Below are 21,459 nucleotides of genomic sequence, written 5' to 3'. Positions count from 1 at the left end.
CAGTCTAATTTCCCTGGGGCCTGGGATCTTCAAGGTGTTGTTAGCAGACCGTAAGGTCCTCTGTGGGGCATACCAGAAGAGGTGGTCCTGTAGGTACGAGGGCGCACTTTGAAGTGCACAGGATGACTGATTTGCATTTAAGTGAGCTGTATGTTCTCAAGGCTGATTCAACTTTCAGTCTGAGCTTCAGTTTCTCAGAACTCATTTTTTGGGTGAGATTTTTTTTTGACATTTTTCATTTTCTTGTTCTCCTAGAAAATGAAGGAGACTTTGCAGAATTTTATCTGAATATTCTCCACCATTTGTGTGTGAGGGGGATGGCCACCATTCCCCCACCCAACCACCTACCCACATAGTGTACTAAAAAGTCCAAGATATGATAATGCAAAATGGTGGCCAGGTAGACAATGTCATTGCTGATGCTGCTGATACCAAAGATCCTGCCCATACTTCCGCCATGGCTGCTAGGCTGTGGATGTGGTGGCAGCTCTGCAAAATCTCATGGGCCCAGGTTGGGGATAAGGATCTCAGCTCTTCTCCAGCATTTTGTTAGCCTTTTTCTGGAAATCAGCAATAATTCCAATTATCAAAGAACGGCTGATCAAGCTAAAACAGGCAGTTGAAACTGACAAGTTGATAAAATACAGAGATCAATGCAAATGTGCTTAACAGATTATTATGTAGCAGCAGAGGAACCTTCAGGTTTAAGGGCAGAATGCAAATTCTATAAATAAGGCTCATTACAAAAAAACCCCCACCCCAATCCAAATTCCTAGTTGAACTGGGGGAACATGGACTCTATTCATTTTGTGCTAGACTAGTCAGCATTGTTATAAAAGAATAGATCTATGTTTTGTTTCATATTATCAATGTTTTGCATAGAATACTATTATACAAAATAAACAACAGCATTTTGATAGATGCTTGACTCTTACTTTCTTCTGCCAAGGTCCAAATAAAGGAGAAGATATCAAGCCACTCTTAATTCGCCCTGTCTGCAACCTGTTTTGCTTCTGGTCTCATAAATGCAAACACTTGTGCTGGTGTGGAGTGGACCATGATGACAGCAAAGCACTTCACGTGAGACTCTTTCCTTATAAGCCTCCCCATATTTCCTGCAGTTACTGGACTCTGGACTCCATTAAACCCACAAGCCCATTTAGGCTGAGTGCATTATCATAATATGTGCTTCCAAACCTGATAACAGAACTTATATATTTAATGCCACCTGTATAGCAGATCAATTCACCATCATGAGAAACTTGTACAGTGGGTTGGTTAACACAATCAGCTGGGAGCCAGCACTAATTGAAATGCACATTTCATGGCAATATAGCCAATATGGTCCAGTATGCTACTCTTCCGAATGGAAATATCTAAGAGGCAGGTTTCTGAAGGGATACGAGATTGAGGATTGCGTTGTCAGCTGCTTGCTGCTGAAACAAACACCATTAGAGTAACCCCCCAGTAGCAGTTGAGTATTTAATGCAATTTGGTTGCCGATGGAAGAGACAATTTTCACACTCCCATAGTTCCAGAGTTAACAGGAAAGGACATATTGTTCTATAATTCTGTTGGACAGCAACATTAGTTTTCCAACCAGTATAGGACCGGGGCTTTTTTTTCAGCTGGAACTCATCAGAACTGAGTTCTATCACCTCTTTTTCTAGAAAAAAATGGCCTGTATATGATGATACATATACAAGCATAAATTTACACCACGTGTTACTCATCTGTTACTCATAAAACACCTAAAATAACATATAATCGAAAAAAGCTAAGCAGCTCTTTGTTTTTATTTTATTTTTTGTAAATTGCAATTGCTAATGCATACGATCGTCAAGGAATATACAATATTCATAGAATATTTCAGTCATGTTACTTTAACTATATTTCTAGAGATAGGTGTTGGTGAATGTCATCTATACCCCCCCCCCCCAAAAAGACTTTTGGCACAAGCCATATCTAGAAAAGCTTTATCCCAAATATTTCTTTGTGGTTCTTAAATGTGTAGCTGTATATGAAAGCCAATGCAACCAGTTCGTTTATATGCCAAAAAAGGAACTCACTAGCATTAGCCCACCCTCCCAGGTTTCACTCACATCCCTCTCAGTTTCCATAGCTGCTCCCTCTACAGCTTCCCAATCCTTGTCTGACAGTTTATGACCTGTTTGTATGTATTAGGATTCCTCCAGAGGAGCTGTTTATTCACTGTTCATTCTGATTTGTTTACGGGTGTGTGTGCATAACAAATGCCATTCATCCTGCATTTGTCCTTATTTGCTTGTGGGGTATTTATGTGTTTTCCATTCATCATTTGTTCATCCCAGAGCATTTCCCCATTACTTTCCAAACCACATACACACAAATCTCATGTGTGTTTTAAGTGGATTTGTTGTTCTAGAGTGCTATAGAATCATAGAATTGTAGGGTTGAAAGGGACCGTGAAGGTAATCTAGTGCAGGAATCTTTTTGCCCAACATGGGGATTGAGCATAAGAGTCTCAGACTCTACCATCTGAGCTATTTAGCTTCCAAATAATTCACTTTAAATGTGTAAACCTAAACTTCTGATATGCACTTGTATACTCACATTCATATGTGTTTGGGGCCATTACAAGGGGAATGGAAACTAATCCACTTCTTGACTTAACTGTCCTTCCTTTTTCTTTTTACATTATTTCTCAGGAGGGATCAGAAGATAATCTGCATAAAGGTCTTGGAAAGAAGGCAGAAGCAAATGATGCCCTTGCAAATGGATTCAATAAAGAAACGCTGAGTCACTTACCTGGTTACAACCCCAGTGAAAAATCCTACACTAATACAAGCATAGAGACGGAATCTTACTTTTAGGATGTACAGGAAAAAGGTCATCCTGCTAACAATAGGAATGGTATGGAATTGTCCAAACTTTAGGAAAACAAATCAGTGGCACTCCGAGTAGCCGAGGAGGCATTTGATTATAATTTAGTAGAGGGTTAGCAGGTGCATTTATTTTTATTTTCAGAAGTCATTTTATAACACGAAAATTTTTTCTAAGACTCAGTGGTGGTGAATGTGGCGAGAGAAAAGATGGAAAGACATATACATGTGTGTGTTTTTCAGGAAGAATGGAGCGTGCAGTTAACACTCTAAAAAGTTTTTTTATTTTAATCCCCTTGTATTTTTTGCCAGTGCAACTTGGGTATTCATCTCCCATTGATCCTAACATGGAATTCTAAAATATGAACTATGCTACAGATGCATATTTCCTGACCAAACTGCAGTGTCATTGTAGAGTTTTTCCTCTGGAGTACCATAGGTTGCCTAATAAAGTACTTGCAGAATTTGGTGTGATTTAAAATTCATTATGGATTTTCCCATTGTGGCTGATCAGAGAAGCTGTGAAAAGATCTTCAATGACTGAGGTCTTTGGCAACATTGTTTGTTTTAGGGGGGAAGGGGTGACCTGATTATTCTATGTACCCATTTATTATTACTCCTGCTGTGTGAATGCTCAGTAATGCTGTGAGAGGTTTTACTGAGAATACTAAAAGCAGTGGCAAAGCTCTGCAGGGAAATTTTGAAATGTCCCCTTTCACACTGATTTACCCTGCCATACATGAAACAATGGTTCTATATTTCTGGCCCCTTATTAGGCCCCAGACTCTGAGCAGCTGACAGATCTCTGATGCAGAGAGGGAGGAACCAACTGGATTAGGAAGGACAGCAGTGCATACTATGTCTGTGCCCAGATCCAGACCACAATACTACCTGTGCAAGGAAGCCCTGAGCCTCCATTGGCCAGGAGCAAATTGCACAACTGGTGCTGAAGTGGGACCTCCCAGAGGCAGCACCTTCAAGGTAGATGCTTCTTCATACTGGGGCCTCACATTCCTCTGTACCTCTGCAGCTTTGCAGGCAACCCACAAGGCAGAGCATACTAAAAATAAATGGAGTGCTAGGCTTAAAGGAAGAAGTATCATTTTAAGACTTTGAACAGTTTGGTAAAGGGGCCAGGAAAGATAAAAGTCCTCAGTTGAGCTCCAGACTTTGTAGAGCCACATTTTCTGCCTGGAACTGTCCAAGGTCCTGCAACTCCAGCCTGACTTGACCTGCCGCCAGCGGATAGATTAGGGCAGGGGTCAGCAAACATTTTCAGCAGGGGGCCAGTCCATTGTCCCTCAGACTTTGTGGGGGGCCGGACTATATTTTGAAAAACATATATGAATGAATTCCTATGCCCCACAAATAACCCAGAGATGCATTTTAAATAAAAGCACACATTCTACTCATGTAAAAATACGTTGATTCCTGGACCGTCCACGGGCTGGATTTAGAAGGCGATTGGGCCAGATCTGGCCCCCGGGCCTTAATTTGCCTACCCATGGACTAAGGGCTAAGTTACGTCTGTTGCGTGAACTGAGGTGCAAGAGTTGCATTGGTAGAAGAAATATGGTGCCCACTTTAACAATATCCAAATTTATTACAAAAGTGCAATCTTCAGATGAGAATGATACAGTCATTAGTTTGCATTTGTACATGTAAACCTCCGTAAAGTAAAGAGCATCCCAAACATTAGAAGTGTATGCCATGGTATCTTTGTTCACTTGATTGGCATTTCCTAGAGAAATATTTTTGTTTCATTTTCAAATTCCACCCCCTGCATGTACTTTGAAAGATTAAGTCAGGGATGGGACAACATGAAGCCCCCCAGTTGTACTTCAGCTCTCATTCCTGACCACTAACTGTTGGGAATTGGAGTCCAATGACATCGGGAGGGCTACAAGTTGGTCATCCTTTAATTAAGGGTAAACAATAAAGGGAAATAAAGATTATCCTTGAACTCTGGTAATGCATCTTTCTTGCCTGGATGGAATATGGAAGTAAGTGTGTGTATGTGCATATGCCTGTGAGTGTACAGAAAAGAACCCACTGTACAAAAGTAAAATTAACACCAGTTGCTCCACCCACTTTTGCCTCTGACCCATCACATCCTTGGCATGTGGCTTCTGTAAGGTTGCCCAGAAGGGAACGTATCACTCTGTGTTTGAAAAGGTTCCATGTTCCAGGGCAGTGTTTCCAAAACTTGGGTCTCCAGCTGTTTTTGGACTACAATTCCCATCATCCCTAGCTAGAAGGACCAGTCAGGGATGATGGGGAAAACAGATGGAGACCCAAGTTTGGGAAACACTGCTCCAGAGGTACACAACTGCCTTTCAAACAAAGAGGACAGACGTTACTGTGTTCTTGGTGAAGGAATGCTTCCATTTATCTTCTGATATTATTAAAGCTTTTCCATACAATGTAAGGGGCAGAGATAGGGGAAATATGCATAATAATTAGGGCCCAGTATACAAAAGGTGCGCACCTGAAAAAGCCACTCAATACTCAAATCCAACATTAAATGATCTTGCGATTGACAAATATTACATTGTAACGTGCCAATCCATCTCCAGTGCTTTAGATTTATAAACACATGAAGCAACTGTGGACTGCATTATACTATTGATCTATCTAGCTGGCCCAGTGCTGTCTACTTTGATTAATGGCAGCTCTGTAGAATTTCAGATACAGGTCCTTCCAGTTTCTGCCGCCTTATATTTGCTTAATTTGAGGTGTCAGATATTAAACCTGGGGCTTTCTAAAATCGAAGTACGTCCTCTTTTGAGCTATGTGCCCTCTTACACAAAGCTAGGTGCCAGTTAGAGCCCCAACTAGATATATAAGGCTTTTCTATATACACATATTGCTTCTTTCACTTTCAGTCCTCTCAAAAGGCAGATGCAAGAAGAGGTTTTGCATGAAGGGTTTCTTTTATAAATCCCCACCAGTCCCCCACCGCCTCCCCCACTTCAAAATTTATACGCAAATGCAAAATGAAGGAGAATGAAATATAAGAATAGCAAATCGTAAACAAATATTTATTTCTGGAACAAGGGTTCCTTCTGATTGCATCAAGACACCGATTTGAGTTGGTAATAGTTAAGACATTCTGGACTAGTAGCTAACTGTAGTATTTTGAAAGCCAGACTGTAGCTGCTCATGCAGTCTGCCCTGAAAGAACATGCATAGACCAAAGTTATTGTAGACTAGATCAACAATGATCTAAAGCAGTTTGTTTGCATGGATGCTAGTTCTGAAGCTCTGCAGCTTGGGAGATTCCACAAATTCAGCTTGCATGCACATACCACTAATACTGGTAATTTGTTTGGAAAGACAAGTATTTAGAAATACAAAAAGAAAAGTGGAAAGAGAAAGATATTTAACCAGCATTCATGTAATACATATTTCCTGAGAACAGAGTGTGCCATATATCTTTGTAAGATAATTTGCATTCAATGCAACCACAGTAAACCAAATCAAGCAGAGCATTTCTCTCAGCTAAAGCAAATGGCTATAGATCAGCAAATCGTTAGACACTGTTAATGCATGTTTTTAAAACAAATACAAAAGGGCACAAGTGAGCATTTTCAATGTGCTTTCCAAGTATGTGTGGGGAAAAACTAACAACAATCAAAGGCTACAAAACTGAAGCCACTAAGACTTTTCAGCTGTTCAGTGTAACTAGCTAGGAACAAGTGATTTCAGTATTGTGACCTAGAACTTTGATCGTGAACTTTGCATTGAAAGTAGTTTTATAGTTCAGCGATTGCGATGCTGCCGTTGTTTTTCTGTCATTTGCTGATGCAATCCTAAGCATATCTACTCAGCAGTAAACTCATCTGAGTCGGATGGCAACTAATCTCTACAAATGTGGGCTCCGGATTTCAGATCTAGGAGTAAATCCTGCTGTAGTTAGTGGGACTTGCTTCTGAGTAGATATGTATAGCATTACCCTCTTACATGACCAATCAGAAGGTATCTGTGTATCAATCAAAGTGGGATAGACAGAAGAAAAGCCAAGCAGAATCATAGTTAACTTGACTACTTGGCAAACCATATGGGTTTTAAAGCTTGGATCCAGCCAAGGCAACCAGCAGATAGGCAAAACATAACAACAGCAAAACTCAACAGTAGCAAAACAAAGGTAACATGTTTTACAGCACACAAATAAAGTGTGCACTTTGCCATTTGTGCCCCTAATCCAGAGATCTTTGTGTACTCTGATGCACCCATAGTGTTTGTGTGCAGGCAGGCATTTCCAGGCACTTCAACAGAGGTCTTCAGCACCAATGTTTACATGTGCAGTGCTTCTCCCTCTATTGAAATGTATAGAAAGCCCGTGAGGTGGGGGTTGGGGTGCATTAGAGTTTCTATCTGCACAACAACCCCTGAATTTGGGTATCAATATATAAAAAGGGCATTATGATACTATAAACAAGATTGTCATCATATAAAAACATTAATTATATGACAGAAATATAGTAAGAAAAATCCCACAGGGTTAGAATAATGTATCATAATTAGATCACTTATGGTTCCAAATGATGGAATGTGATGCATTTCCCCGGTATAATAAGATCATTTCTACAATCTGGTGTTTTTTCCCCTAAACTACAGAAGTCATCCTAAGACTCATGCAAATATGTATATATATATATATGATATCATTGCTGTGCTTGATTATAATGAAGTGACTCTTTGAAAGTTGGGGGCGTGGAGTTGTTAACTTACTTTGGTTGATATAAATAAGAAAGAATTCTACACCTGAAATTTTTACAAAAGAAAAACCCAGGAACATTTTGGTCCCCATGTACAAGTGAATCCTGCACACTTGTTTGAGTTTAGTGCTTGATTTCTTCCACATGTTGAAGTAGTAGGTAATATAAATGATAATTAGTAAAGCATCGTTAGACGAAATCATGACTTCAAAGCCATCAAATGATATTGCTCTCAGCTGTAGGCATGTGAGAATCAAAAGTGCAGGTCCCTGCAAGGGCATGTACTGTTTTCAAACAAAAATTTAAGAAGGCATAAAACTGGAGGATACTTGAATACTACCCCTTTGCCTCTTTCCACACTTCGATTTTATAAGGGGGAAATTGGGGGGGGGGGGTCCTCTTTCTTTTAACTTTGAACAAGCAAGCCATGATGTTATACTTTATATTCCGCAGAAGCAGGATCTTGCATAAGGCTTCTTATTTGCAATGCCATGAGATTTCAAGTTGAAGTGGCTGGTGAACTATATAAAATCCAGGTAGCTCGACAAGAAGATTATATCCATACAGTTATACTTTTGCATGCCACATTAGAGCATGGATAGGACTCTTCACTTCAGAGATATGAGATGACCTTAATCTGCACATTTACTATCAGTAACCACTGAAAAAGTCGCATTGCGTCCCGAGAAAGTGCTGCATCAAGAAGAGTGCAAGGGTATATAAGCCGGCATCAAATGCCTGTGAGCAGATCGAGAGCGAAAGTATACCACTTGTGCAGGCCTCTGCACAGGCGCACAGGACCTGAGCTATGTGCACAGTTAGCTATATGAAACAGGCTTCTGCATTCGGCCAAGGTTCTCTGGGTGCAATGTAATTTTCCTGATGTAAGATTCTGGTATGAGATAAACAAGTTGCGCCGCATGCAGAAACCAGTTTCCTCCTGGCTGGAGAGCGTCTCCAGATCCCAGCCTTAAGGCTTTCTAATGGCGAAGCCTTTTTGATTCCCCACCTTCCCCTGATTTATAAAGACAAATGGACAAGAGGTGATGTGCAAACATCAAACTGCATAGTACATATTGAACAGGCTGATATCCCTTTTAAAGGGCAGAGCCACATCCACAATCTCAGCAAGAGACGAGGACAAACCTGACAGAACGGGAAGCCTCAAGGACTGTTATAGCATCAAATTATGGCCACAAAGGCAACAATTAATCTTGCTTGATTTTTTTTATATCATAGGCAATACAAATTCATTTGAGCAATTGAAGCTGTAGAAGGAGTGAATAAACACGTTGTTGTTGTTTTAAAAAATCATGCCCTTATTATGAAAGTTTTACAAGTAACAGACATTTCTTTTCCAGTATGCTGCTGTGCAAGACTCTTGCGGACTTGTTGTAGCTCATTCTACTGCTGCTTGGTGAATCTACCTCCTTTTGTAGCTGCAGCTGAGACAGCATCCAGTCTTTACCAAGGACAGTTAAGGGGAAGTAGCTGTTTGTCTTGACTGTTGGTAACACAATCCCCACCCACCCACTGCCTCGTTCACAGAAAAGCTTGATAATATTCTTTCCCAGCAGCAGGGTATACATGCAGATGGATTCCTTTGCCTCGTTCCCAAATCTTCTCATCTTCTTCAGCTTGCCCTGGGAGTTTTCAGTCCTGACGATGTGACTCTCCTTCCGTATTAACTAAGGCCATTCGTGGTGATACTGCTTGCCATTCTTTTTCCGCTCTCTCTGCAAATGCTCCAGTTCGGCCTCATACATCATTTCCTGAACTAAGTATTTCTCCCTTCTCATTCTGTCACACAAGTCTTTGGGCATGTCTGGGATTAGGTAGGCAATGAAAGATTTTATTCCAAAAACAAGGTGCTGAAAAGAGAAAGAATACATATATAGAGAGAGATTTAAAATGCTTACACTGATCTGTCTTGCTTGGATCGCTACAGTATATTTGGGAAGCAATGCACTGACTAGTTACTTATCCTTGATTATTAATATTAGCATATATCAGTGATCTACTGTCTCCTTGTGGCAGGGGGCTGAAAGGGGAAGATAGAATACATCTTGTACCAGTGATGAAGAACCCCTTTTGCTTTATCCCAAAATTACATGGCTTAATTTTAATGTTTCAATATTTTAATGTTGTATTTTAGTTTTGTTTTTAAGTTGTAATCATTCACCTTGTTTTTATTATTGCTTGTAAGCCGCTCTGAGACCGGCCTTGGCTGGGGAGGGCGGGGTATAAATAAAAATTATTATTATTATTATTATTATTATTATTATTATTATTATTATTACTACTACTACTACTACTACTACTACTACTGCTGCTGCTGCTGCTATTATTATTAAAACAGCTCCTCCAATCCTCCCTATGAGAACATAATGCCAGCAGTTAGAAGGTTATGAATGTGTGTTTCATTTACACCAGGGAATGGGAAACTCTTCCAAACAAATGTCTTCTGGGTAATCCTCTGGGACCCATATTCCAACAATTTGTGGGGCTGGAGGCAAATGTGGGCAGAGCAATGGATGTAAATTTTACCTTTGTACAGTAGCCCCGATTAAGAGCTATATAACTAACCTCAAACACTATAATGAAAGCCAGTCGAGCAGCAAGAACATGCCAGAACTGCAGGGTGAACTCATAGGGTGTCGAACTCCATGGGGGCGCTCTGTAATCTCTGTACCTGTGATGGAAATAAAGGCGATGAAAGTCATTTGGTAAAACTAGAGGCACTTGTAATCACGCAGACAGCCTGAGCTCCCCATTTCAGTGGTGTTTTGGCAGAAGACAGAAGCAGCTATATATGGAATATATGCCTTCTATGAATTAGAATGTCTAGAAAACATGATATTGGTGTATTATGCGCAAGGCAAAAATGATATACCCACACTTCTGACAGTAAATATGATCCTGTACTATTCATGGGCTGTTTGTGAGGCCCACATGATATGAAGAGAGGGCAGCACTGCAATACCTTCAAGGCTATGGAATAACTACCCAATGAGTTTTTGAACATTTCTTTTCTGCAGCCCTTCTGAAGTGCAAAAAGTGTGCTCTTTTCCACTGACCTAGCATCCCCCCCCCTTTGCCCTGTTGGATTTTAAAGCAAACACAGTAACATGATTTAACCATGTATATAAATAGTGATGTGGTGGATTGGTGAAATCGCTGTGAAATTTCAACACCCCCCCCCCAGCTGAACTCTATCGACTGTATTCATCAAAGCAGTTAAAAAGGATATTCAAGACTTTTTGGTCAAGCTTCTTTGGTGTTTCCATTGAAATTAACATAATACATACCTACAATATCCTGAATATCCCATGCCAAGCTCGCTCAGATCAAATATTGATAAGCTGCTGTTGACGTATCCCCTCAAACATCTGGAAAAAAGAAAGCCCGGGAAATAGTTTCCAATGAGAAATGAGCTCATCATGGTTCTGTTGTGCTTATGCATGCAAAGCAGGTCTCATTCACATTCCTTGCCATTATCAATGTGTGCCTATGATTCAAATGCCATGCCTATCATATTTTCGAAGGATGATGGTGCCAAAATATTCTTGGGATTTATGCTGCAAGAGACCCATAAAGTCTTGAATATGTAAGCTGAGGTTTATGCTTTGTGTGAGCATACAATTCAACTCTTCGTCTAAGAGGTCAAAACTGTGCTTAAGTAACATTCCCACACGGTGCAGTGGCCAACCAGAATCAGAGGCGCTGAATGCAGCCAGTTCCCCTTCTCAGACTGACTAATGATACCAAATGGCAATGCAATAATTGTAGCAGGTGTGCAACTAATGCTGTTAAACTGGCCCAGTTTCAGAGGTCCTCACATGCAACATTGGGCTGTATGCGTGCAATCAAAATAATGAAATAATGGATGCCCCTGCCTGGATGGGGGTAGGTAGGGGGAGTATAAATGAATCTCCCAATATGTCAAAAAGATATTTGGTATGTGCACACATGTGCAACCTTAGATGCTGAAACTCCCAACATATGGGAAATGTTGAACACTGCAGTAAACCCTGTTCTGTGCCCAATAAGCATGGGCTGCCTTTGCCCAGTGGCACTGTGGCCCATAGATTGCAGCAAAAAACTGAGCAAGGCTTTGCCCAGTATCATCTCTGTGTGATGGGCTCATGGGAAAAAGCTGTCCCATGAGCCCTTGCTGAAGAGGGGAGGGGAAGCCTATAGAAGGCTGCTTCCCCTGGAGCTCACAGCCATTTTGCTTTTAGAGCTTTCTGTCTGCCCACCCTCGGCATGGGTAGGCAAACTAAGGCCCGGGGCCCGGATCCGGCCCAATCGCCTTCTAAATCCGGCCCCCAGATGGTCTGGGAATCAGTGTGTTTTTACATGAATAGAATGTGTCCTTTTATTTAAAATGCATCTCTGGGTAATTTGTGGGGCATAGGAATTTGTTCATTTATTTCCCCAAAATATAGTCTGGCCCCGCACAAGGTCTGAGGGGCAGTGGACTGGCGCCCTGCTGAAAAAGTTTGCTGACTCCTGGGTTAGAGCCTTCACTGACCAATTTTGGGTCATTGGTTGACAGGGCCAGAAAGGAATCCCCCCCCCCCTTTCAATCTGATTGGCACTTGGTTGGGTTTTTTCTGCCTTTCCCTCAGTGAAATTATGGCTTTCCTTTATTAGGTGGAAGAACATTGATTGTATGAGGGCAGATCAACATAGTATAAACAAACATTTTCATTCATTAATAAGCCAATACAATACAGGGACTGCATCAATGCATTTTAATGGTATCATTTGATGAGGCTGCAGCTGACACTTAGGCCCAAAGCTTATCTTTTTTGTTTTCTCATTGGGCTACAAAATCTGGGGGCGTTGTATGGAAGGCAGGATACTGGCTATGAAAAGTGTTAGAGCCAAGAAAGAGCTATGGATGATGGAGCAGATTAGAAAAAAATATATATAAAACTCTCTGTGTTAAGCAGTATTTTCCCTCATACCCACCTATTAAATGTGTAACTGTAAAGCCAAGGAATAAAAACACACACTGTCAATTGGTAACATCAAAAATTAGCTTAACCATTATTTCATATTGTAGACAGCAATGTATACAATAAATAATAGTGCTGTTGTATATGCAACACTCTACCAAAGCCTTGTGTGAAACAGGTGACCCCTGACACCAACCGGCCAAAAATACTGATTAGATGTTTATGTGATGAGAATACATCATTAGACTAGGTTAAAGACCACAGATGGCTTAGTTCTTATGGAAATTCTCAAAATTCATTCCGTGGCGTAAGCTTTTCACGTCCTAGAAGATAAACCCTGATACAAAAACAAGCCCAGGCTTTGGAAATATTTCATAAGAAATAAAGTTCCATTGCTGAAGAACACCACACCTAGGACTCATAGTCCCAACCCCACTGCAGCCTTGCCACTCCTAGCAAGCGGCAGTGATGCCACTATTGGGAAGCTGAGATCACCACTGGGTGAGCTGCGTTCTGTACATCAGGATTTGAGGTCAACTGGAATTAGAGACAAATCTGCCAGTTTTGCTGAGATTCTCTTTTTGCCACAACAGTTTCAGTTCCTTATTTTTTTAAAAAAAAACTCCTGAAAATTTTTGTGTGTGCATATGTATTCTAATATACACATTTTTGCATGCAGTTGTACCTGATATAATGTATTTTCTTTTCTTTTTGTGAATATACACATTATGAACACTCTCTCTAATATATCCAACAACAACTTTCATTGTTGTTGGAGAACTGCATCGCAAAATTCAGAGATGTGTGCATTTTGATGGATATGTGTGCTTCACTTTGTGTATTGTTTCAGGAGGTGTGAATTACATAAAGGTAAAGGACCCCTTACCATTAGGTCCAGTTGTGGACGACTCTGGGGTTGCAGCGCTCATCTCGCTTTACTGGCCGAGGGAACCGGCGTTTGTCCGCAGACAGCTTCCAGGTCATGTGGCCAGCATGACTAAGCTGCTTCTGGCGAACCAGAGCAGTGCACGGAAACGCCATTTACCTTCCCGCTGGAGCGCTACCTATTTATCTACTTGCACTTTGACGTGCTTTTGAACTGCTAGGTTGGCAGAAGCAGAGACCGAGCAACGGGAGCTCACCCCGGTCGCAGGGATTCAAACCGCTGACTTTCTGATCAGCAAGCCCTAGACTCTGTGGTTTAGGCCCCTTGAAACCGGTACAAATTTCTCCTCCATCCCTAATTGAGGTGGGGAGAACCATGGCACAGGGATGCGGCTGACAACATTCAGGAGCATCCCTATATTTCTGTTAACATCCCTCTTTCTGTTGTAATTGCCTGGAGGGGATGTAGTCTTGCAATATTTTTTTGTTTTGTTTCTAGCACAATGTTTTCTAGGTCTTTCACTATTTGGGGGCATATTAAGCAATTGAAATTTTCCAGCTGTCTCATTCACTTCCAGCATGTGACTAAAACTGAACACACACAGTTCAAGTGCTCTAGCTTGGCCTCTGATGCAATCCATTCTGGCCCACTGTAACCATAATAAAACGTGCCAAATAAAGAGCAAAATATACAAAAGGGAAAAATGCAAACTTTTGTCAAAATACAAAAGTGAGTCCATCAGCGAAAAATACAGAAAAGGCATAATTACTTTTCTTGTCTGTATCCTTGATCAACACATGGACCATACTTGTATGCGTAAACAAAGCGTGGGATATAGTCAGATGTAATGGCAATAACAAAAGCGTTGGTGATGACGGCTAGGACTCCAATTCCTTCAAGGATTCCATACCAGATCCCTAGGAGAGGATAATTATCATGAGGCTAAACACAAAACAAGCAAACATGAGAAAGCAGATTATTTAATACTTTTTCCCCAGTCCATGCTCAAAGAAGCCTTTGTTCTAAAATAGAATTAAATCTGCACTTTCTCAATTGCCCTGCACAGCTTGCCCTTCATTCGAACTGAGTCTAGAAAACAAACAGCTTCCATTTTTAGATCCAGTTTGCAAATTTATCATCCACAGCCACAGTATGTGATGCCTCATTTGAGACTCATTTATAATTATTACACTGCAGGTACGAAAACAACACCATTGCCCTTCCAAAAGGCTAGGACCATATCAGATTACTTCTGGTGCCATCTATTTTCATTTGGGAACTGGTGGATCACACACAGCAGCACTTTGACCTGAGCTTGGAGCTGATACAGCAGAAAACAAGAGAGTGAAAAATGACCACTGCTACCCTCTGCCCTGGGTAGTGCAAGCAGCGTGGAACTGTACGTGGTAGGAGAGCTGCTACTCAGTTCTGCTTCACTGTTTCCAAGCCAGGGCTTAGGATTTCTCTCTCGTGTTGGTTAGTATTTGTAAACCAAAAACAAAACTTGCAGACTAAATGATAAAAAGAAGTTGCTACAGTGACTGCGCTTTGTCTCACCTATATCAGTTGCTCTTGCAGGCATCGGTCGCCTCCACTGAGTGACAAATTTATATGCATCAAGCCGGATTTCTATGATATTGTTGAGCAAGGCCAGCAGAGGTGCCAGGGGAAAAGCAGCAACAAAGATTGTGGTGAAGCCGAACTGTAGAACTGGAAAGAAAGTACACAGGATCAAAAAGGGAGAACCCCTCTTGGTTACCCTTCTGTTTTCTTTGGAGTCCTATGGCCTTTATTAAGGTTCAGAGATTGTATACTCATGGGGGTGCTAGATGGTTGATGGAGGACCCCAGGTGAGAGTCAGGAAAATATCCATGTCCCAAGGTGAGAGGCTAGGAGAAGAAAGGGAAGATCCCAGGTGAGAGCTGGGATGAGCTACCATCTTCTGTTGGTGGTAAGGGCTAAGAATTACTTTTAAGAGAGGACTCTTATTCTATTTGTATTGTTAATAGCAGCTCTTTTATTGTATTATGAAAAACTTCAATAAAAAACCTCAAAGTGATGGTCAAAAAGAAAAGAAAAGAAAAGAAATGGGGGATCCATGTCTAAGAAAAGACAGAATTTTTATGACATTCATCAAATTACATACATACATAATTTTATTTGTATGCTGCCTTTCCATAGTTCAAACCATGCTCAAGGTAGCTTACAGCACACACAAAAATCAAATAATTACAAACGTGACAAAAGTAGTCATAAACAATAAATAATACATCAAAAGTACACAACCAAATTCAGCAAAAAAACACACAAAAAAGATAATTAATATCAAAAACAGCAACAACTCTATCCACAATAAAAAACCCTAAATACTCTAGCCCAAGAGCCTATTCAACAGACTCACCTTTGTAGCTGGAGTCAGTCAGGGACCCACCTTTCCAGGCCAGGTGGGAAAAGGGAGCAGGTCTTACCGGACTCACAGCCAAGAATCTACCAGTTTCTCTTTTTTATGAAAAAGGGCAACTTCATAGGAACACTCACCCATCTCTAAGTACTCATCCATCAGACCGTGGAGATTCATGGGCTGTAGATTCCAATCTTTTTCCCACTGAGGTAGAGAAATTTTATGCTCCAGGAACTGCCCTCCTTTCTTGATCTTGCGTCGTGCCCACCAATTTTGCAGTAACCTGTATTAGATAGTCAAAGCATAGAATCTATGGTAGCGCTCACAGTAACAATTTAATCATTCAACTGATGGCTTAACTCATCACTGTCCTCCTAGTTTCTCTCATTCCTTGTGAACATTTGTCTCCTAAGAGAAGGACATCCCTGTGAATAGAGACAGTCCTATCAATTCCTGATGACTTGTTGATGGTGCTTGCAAACACTTTGAGAATTCCTCCCCTCAAACCACGTTACAACACTTTTAATGGTTCTGCAGATAAAGTATGGCTAAATTTTATCCAAAATCCCTTTAAATATTACAACTGATTGCCATGTCCTGCATCTAGTATTAATTTTCAGTATCAAACTCTCCAGTCTTTAGGAAACAGAGTTCCATAGAGACGGCTTCTCTTTATGCACCTCCAAGAGTTAGCCACGCAAGAGAGGACATTCCCTTTGCCAGCAGATACAATAATCAAGTCAGCATTTGATATGATGCCTCTGTTCATACTTACGGATAGCCAAGTTCCATGAAGTTGTTCCACATCTGTTTTAAAACCATGATGACACCCATCTGCAGGCAGAGGTCTATCAAACAGCCACTGGGATGACACTGAAAGCAGAAACATAAGAAAGCAGAAACATTAAGAAAGAAGATAGAGGGGAAAAGGCAAGATACAATTGCAGCAAACTGGCAGGCATTTGTTGCTTGCTCAGTGGGGCAGAGCCACAGCAACAGTCTGCAGGCAGTAGTGTTGCTGCTGCTTACCGGTAGGCGGAGAGGAAAGGTGGTGAAGAGGTTGCGTCTGTGTGTACGCACTAGTGGGAGCACCAAAATGGCTCCACTACTGTGTCTGCATGGCCTTGACCTTGCTGCCACCTTGCTTTCCTCCTCTTGGCGAGTGACAGTGATGCTGCTGCCAGGAGGCAGCTGCTGTGGATCCACTTGACTGGGTCAGGATTTTGGGTTAATTAAAACATACTGTTGTTCTACTCCCAAGAGACTGCAATCTACTCACAGTATGAAAAGACCAGTGTGATCTACCCACTGTCATTGCCAGGAGTTGTTGAGCATTTTTAGGGGAGGGTTGACCAAAGTTGTTGACTCCCCCCCCCTTTATTTTGGTTGTACATCACACCACGATCGACTTGGGACACGCCCGTGATCAACTGTTCTATACTGTTTGGAAGTCAGGTTTGGTGAGGGTGATTAAATTACTATCTAATCTACTGTCAAAAGGTTGAAGAAGCCGGTTAGAAGTAGTAGTTCTGGATAACTTGAAAGATTGCACCTTGCACATGCCTCTGTAACATATTGGTTGACCTGATGAAGCTAATACCCTAAAGCACAAACACACACTTACAAAGGAAGTTTGGTGTTTAAGCTATTCCAGAACATACTTTGATTCCTGAAAATTCACAACCATTTTAAAGGAAAATTTTCAAAGGACTATTTGTTTTTATATCATATACAAATATTTTTAATATTTTAAAAAAAGAAACAGAATAAGAGGTTGACCATTTCAGACAACAGTAATTTGGTCCATGAGCAAAGGAGTGTGTGTTTGTTTATGTGTGTTTGTGTGTGTGTGTGTGTGTGTATGTGTGTGTGCGCGTGTGTGTGTGTATATAGATACATACACACACACACACACACAGAGAGAGAGAGAGAGAGAGAGAGAGAGACAGTGATTTTACATGGGTGCAAGTAAAATTTATCCTTACTTCTTCCAGTCTCCATCTGTTAAAAAGTTTGTTATACTTTCCAGGACGTCCAGCAAACCTGTAAAATGATATTTCGGTTTGTCAGCTGAATTCAGAAAGAATGAAAATATTTGACTCTCACACATTTTTACTGAGATAAATTAAAGTTAAAGCTAAACCAAAGTAAATCCTTATTACTTATCTCACTTTTTGTTTTGATGCATGTTGGGAAAGGAAAAGTGTATCTCCTTTTTAGTACTAATTGTAAACCTATTGTTACATCACTCTGGGAATTGCAACTCTGTGAAGGGAAACGGGATCTCCTAACAACTCTCGGCATTTCAAGCAAATCACAGCTCCTAGAATTTTGAGGGGGGAGGCCATGACTCTCCAAAGTGCACTGAATGTATAGTGTGAATGTTGCCTCATTGTGGTAGAAGTGCATTTTGAGGGGAAATGATAAATGGAACTCTGCTCCAGCAGATGCCACCTCCACAACTGGCAGTTTCCCTCCAGATAAAAATGGAGGGGGAAGCTTCCACTTCAGTAAACACACCTAAGCACTCTTTCCCTGATAACCAAAATTATCTGAATTAGTTCATCCCCATTTCCCGAAACTATTGGAAGACACATGTGTAAACTCCTCACACATATTGGTTTACAATACATACACCTTTCCCCTCCATGTAAGTGACTGGTGAAGTACTCCTTAAAAAACTGGGATGCACTTTAAATCAGAAATAACATCTATTAACAATAGATTTCAGTATTGTGACCTAGAACAATAGATATAACAATAGATATAATGTTATTTTGTTCTGGGAGTTTCTTACATGCTTTTCTCAACTCATTTCAGATATACATACCTTCCAAGGAAAAAGGCAATGTAGAAAATGGAGCTGTTTAAGTTGACAAACTGGAAGAGGAACATTTTCAAGGCAAAACTATTTTCCCATTCTGAGTCAGTTCTAGGGTGTTCTATTAAGAAAAAGTGCAACAGAATTCACAATATACATTAGTCTGGAAATAAACATTTCTAACTTTTAGCAGGTAAGATCTAGATTGCCATATACACATAAAGCTGTCTGTGACACTACATTTGAAATGCACTGTTTAAAGATTATTTTTAGTTGTAAAAAACCCCAACTATTTACATTTGCTCTGAACAAAATAAACGTTTATATTAAAATATTACAAAAAAAGTCATGAGATTAAACATTAACCATCCCTTTCCTCAGTGTATTTGCTATGAGCGTGGTGGTTCCAATACAGCGAACTAATAACACTGGCTACTTACTATTGCTACTAATTGGAGTTTTCTTTTTTTTAAACTAATGATAATTGCTGTATGGAGGGCAATTTTTGTTGAGATCATGGCTAGGCTGGGATTGTGTGCTGCTGTTTTGCAAATAATATTTTAAAATCCCTTTAGACAGATGCAATATATGCAGCCTTTATGTACCAAGTTCTTTTCATTGAAATGTTGTTGCTGTTGTTTCCATGGGAAGCTGGCACTGGAAGAAGGCTACAACAAGAGAGCATTGCTACCACACTGAATGGTCTGTTTACAGTGTAAAAAATGACAAAGGAAAAGAAAACCAACCCAACACTCATCCTATGAAGTAAACTAACCACAAACCCCTTCCAAAAAGGTATTAGCAGTTTCTCTCTCACCCCCCCCCCCCAAATCAACCCAAAAATCAACACCCCATTTTCAAAATGGGCCTCTTCAAAATGGAGAGGGAAATTTGACTTTTTGAGACTTCCAAAAGCTTTGGAAGATCCATTGCTTATGGAAAGTTCAGTAGTAGTGTATCTGCTTTGTATGCAGAAGAGTCTAAACTCAACCCCCAACAACTCCAGTCATTGTTGACACTAATAAGGCAGAAGGACCAATGGTCTTACTTGGTACAAAAAGGTACATTACAATTAAGGAATAATTGCCGTATGCAAGTTGATGTCAAATGAATTTTTCAGCTTAATAGGAATGAGAGGGCCCTGTAAGACATGATTTATATTCTCCCTCTTTTTCCTTTTCCTATGGCACCAAAGCAAAGCGCTTTTGAAGGAAGATGAAAACAACTTAAAGGAACAACTTAAGGGAGAATTCTACTTTGTACACATTCAGCTTGACCTTAACCAATCTTAGGTGCTAGATCAAAGCAAAGGCATTTGTAGCTGGAGTCCAGCATTCTGTTTTAACAGTAGTTAACCAGGTTCCTGGGTTAAACGCATGGGCACTTTCTCCACACATCACAAAATTTTATACACTTTTGTCATGTCAACCCCTACTTGCCTTCTCTTCCCACCCTAAATTGAAAAGGCCCAAATGTTGCAATCCTCATTCCTCCAAATAATCATCATAATCGTTTTAAGAAGCTGAGGTGCACCAAGTGATCATTAGCATTGCTGTCAACACACTTGAAAAGCCTATCAACACCCCAACTGAGCTGACCTGCACCTTTTCCATTCAAGAAACAAACAATAACCATATTTTAAATTGAGGAAGGCCTGAAGGGAAACCATGTTGATTCATCTCATGAACCGAGACACCACAAGAGGCTTCTCCATATGAACAGCCACAATTGCTTTGGCAGACTCCTCATTTTGCCTCACTTCAAAATCAGAATCTTCTGCCTGGCTTTTGGAATGAACTGCTGAGGTTACCACAGTGTCTGTCACCCTAAATAAAATGAACTCATAAAACAGATCCATATTAAAATATTCAAAATTCTCAGTAATGAAGGACTAAATCATCATTATAAGACCTAGAGTTGCATCTACATGGCATCCCTCCATTGATGGGAGGCTCCTTGATTCACTGAAGGCTTCCATGAGTGGAAATGGAGGGGGGGGGGAGGAAGAGTACAGTGGTACCTCGGGTTAAGTAGTTAATTTGTTCCGGAGGTCCGTTCTTAACCTGAAACTGTTCTTAACCTGAAGCACCACTTTAGCTAATGGGGCCTCCTGCTGCCGCCACGCCGCCACCGCACGATTTCTGTTCTCATCCTGAAGCAAAGTTCTTAACCTGAGGTACTATTTCTGGGTTAGCGGAGTCTGTAACCTGAAGCGTATGTAACCTGAAGTGTATGTAACCCGAGGTACCACTGTAATTGTAACAATTTTTCCTTTTTCCTTCAGCCCCTCTGGGTTACCTCCTATACTGACCCCAAGGGTTCTGCAACCATTTGAAGCAGATTTCGGGTCTGCAGAGTGAAGGGAAAATCAATACACAAACCTCTCTGCTCATGAAAGTGTCCACTCCATCAAGGAACCTTCTATCAGCAGAGGAATACAACTGGATACAAGCCATAAACTCATATTTCTTCCTAGCATAAAGTCACACAGACAATGTAATGGCAACCCTTCATATGAATTATCAGCTAAATTTAGGTATGATCCACCATGATCATTTTAGAAGGCCTCTGGATTTAGATAATCTCTTGCAATTATTGGTTCAGGAGATGTTCTTCCTTTCATCAGGTTCGTTGTCTTTCAGGCACACCAGATATCGATAGCTTGTAATTGCATACGTTATTTTATCGGTGTCATTAGACGCTTTATCAGATACTAACACAAGTATGGAAACATTCAACAGTGCAAATCACTCACCTAAATCTGTTAAGAGATAGGCAACTTTTTCATATACCTGGAAAAGAAAT

At 40.7% G+C, this 21,459-nt stretch overlaps 2 protein-coding genes across 5 annotated transcripts in view; one reads left to right on the top strand and one right to left on the bottom strand.

Annotated features, from left to right (window-relative positions):
• Window positions 1-3,325, top strand: part of SLC5A12 (solute carrier family 5 member 12) — a 28,531-nt gene extending 25,206 nt beyond the window's left edge. The window contains exons 14-15 of the mRNA XM_077929720.1: window positions 950-1,080; window positions 2,688-3,325. Of these exons, the coding sequence (XP_077785846.1) occupies window positions 950-1,080; window positions 2,688-2,852 (296 nt within the window). The 3' untranslated portion in view covers window positions 2,853-3,325. The remainder of the gene's footprint in view (window positions 1-949; window positions 1,081-2,687) is intronic.
• A 2,550-nt stretch (window positions 3,326-5,875) lies between these two features.
• Window positions 5,876-21,459, bottom strand: part of ANO3 (anoctamin 3) — a 233,760-nt gene continuing 218,176 nt past the window's right edge. For all 4 annotated transcript variants that reach the window (XM_077929690.1, XM_077929694.1, XM_028729269.2 and 1 more), the window contains 10 exons: window positions 21,410-21,446; window positions 18,664-18,775; window positions 17,819-17,876; window positions 16,609-16,706; window positions 15,971-16,116; window positions 14,990-15,142; window positions 14,202-14,349; window positions 10,891-10,971; window positions 10,169-10,274; window positions 5,876-9,453 (listed from right to left, as the gene is read on the bottom strand). In XM_077929690.1, coding sequence (XP_077785816.1) covers window positions 9,271-9,453; window positions 10,169-10,274; window positions 10,891-10,971; window positions 14,202-14,349; window positions 14,990-15,142; window positions 15,971-16,116; window positions 16,609-16,706; window positions 17,819-17,876; window positions 18,664-18,775; window positions 21,410-21,446 — 1,122 coding nt within the window. In that variant the 3' untranslated portion in view covers window positions 5,876-9,270. The remainder of the gene's footprint in view (window positions 9,454-10,168; window positions 10,275-10,890; window positions 10,972-14,201; window positions 14,350-14,989; window positions 15,143-15,970; window positions 16,117-16,608; window positions 16,707-17,818; window positions 17,877-18,663; window positions 18,776-21,409; window positions 21,447-21,459) is intronic.

Source organism: Podarcis muralis, chromosome 1 (genome assembly GCF_964188315.1).
Source record: "Podarcis muralis chromosome 1, rPodMur119.hap1.1, whole genome shotgun sequence".
Classification (NCBI taxonomy): Eukaryota; Metazoa; Chordata; class Lepidosauria; order Squamata; family Lacertidae; genus Podarcis; species Podarcis muralis.
Note: the sequence above shows the minus strand (reverse complement) of the source record. Positions and strands in the feature narration are given on the sequence as shown.